General features: G+C 40.2%; 1 protein-coding gene across 1 annotated transcript in view; it reads left to right on the plus strand.

Annotated features, from left to right (window-relative positions):
• DDX46 (DEAD (Asp-Glu-Ala-Asp) box polypeptide 46) overlaps positions 1–1,352 on the plus strand; it is a 57,846-nt gene that overhangs the window by 630 nt on the left and 55,864 nt on the right. The window contains exon 2 of the mRNA XM_014539176.1: positions 566–754. Coding sequence (XP_014394662.1) covers positions 566–754 — 189 coding nt within the window. The remainder of the gene's footprint in view (positions 1–565; positions 755–1,352) is intronic.

Genomic DNA, 1,352 nt, shown 5'->3' on the forward strand with positions numbered 1-1,352 from the left:
ACCTCGGCTGAGCCAGTGGCTGGACGTGGGCCGGCGACGGGCACCGGGTTCCCCTGCGCTATCGGCCGAACCCCCTGGACGGATTCATGATCGTGTGATTGCATGATCTTTTTCATATGTTGTTGAATTCGGTATGCTAACCTTTATGTTTAGATTGAGTATAGACTATCATTTTCTTTTCTCGTACCGCCCTCGTATAAAATAGCAAAATCTATTTCCCATTCCCTCCCTTTTTCCTTTACTTTGATCTGTTTTTTTCCGTAGCACTACAAAGCATTTTGTATATTTATATTTGTCATGCCTTCCTTTACAGAATGCAATCTGCTTGGGGCTTGGTCTGTTTTGTTTGCTCTCTTTTCTTCCTTTTCAAGATAGTTTTCCCACCCCCTGCGTGTGCTATAGCCGAAGGGCTCATTTCCCCCCTAATTAAAAACAACAAAAACCGTGTATAAAGTCTTTTCAGTGTTTAATTTGTCTGCTGAGATTTTTTTTTGGAAAAATATAATAAATAAGATATAGTAGAAGCTACCTGTGTCTGCTCAACTGAATCTTTAACTTAACCTAGCCACTATCGGAAGCGATCAGCATCACGGGGACGTTCTGGAAGTCGCTCTAGAAGTCGCTCACCCTCAGACAAAAGAAGTAAACGTGGAGATGACCGTCGGTCTAGAAGCAGAGAGAGAGACAGAAGGAGAGAGAGGTCTCGCAGCAGGGATAAACGAAGATCTCGGTCAAGGGACCGGAAGCGTCTGAGGTAAGGATGTTAATCTCCAAGGACCGATGATAGGTTGAGTCTTATCTTAATCGGGCTTATTCAAAAATGTGTTTTGGACTAGAATTTAGTGGCCTGTTCGCTGCTAATAAACTAATTATTAAAATTATGTGGCACACCAGAAATATTTTTTGTTGATCTAACAAGAAAAAGGTATAGTTTTGATTGATTAACAAAATATGCTGCCCTCTGCTTTGACTCCAGCTTGTTTGATTAGGTTCAGAACTGATTTTCCTAGAACCATGATTTTCAACCTTTTTCATCTCATGACACACATAAACTAATTATTAAAATTATGTGGCACACCAAAAATATTTTTTGTTGATCTGACAAGAAAAAGGTATAGTTTTGATTGATTAACAAAATAAAAGTGACTTTGTAAAAAATCAGGTGCCTAGCCCTAGTCAATTTGGCTCAGTGGATAGAGTGTTGGTCTGTGTTGGCCCAGGTTTGATTCTGGTCAAGGGCACATGCCTGGGTTGTGGGTTCTGTTCCCAGTAGGGAATATTGATGTTTCCAGATCATTGATGTTTCTATCTCTCCCTCTCCCTTCCTCTGAAATCAATAAAAATATATTTTT

Source organism: Myotis brandtii, unplaced genomic scaffold (assembly GCF_000412655.1).
Source record: "Myotis brandtii unplaced genomic scaffold, ASM41265v1 scaffold208, whole genome shotgun sequence".
Lineage (NCBI taxonomy): Eukaryota > Metazoa > Chordata > Mammalia > Chiroptera > Vespertilionidae > Myotis > Myotis brandtii.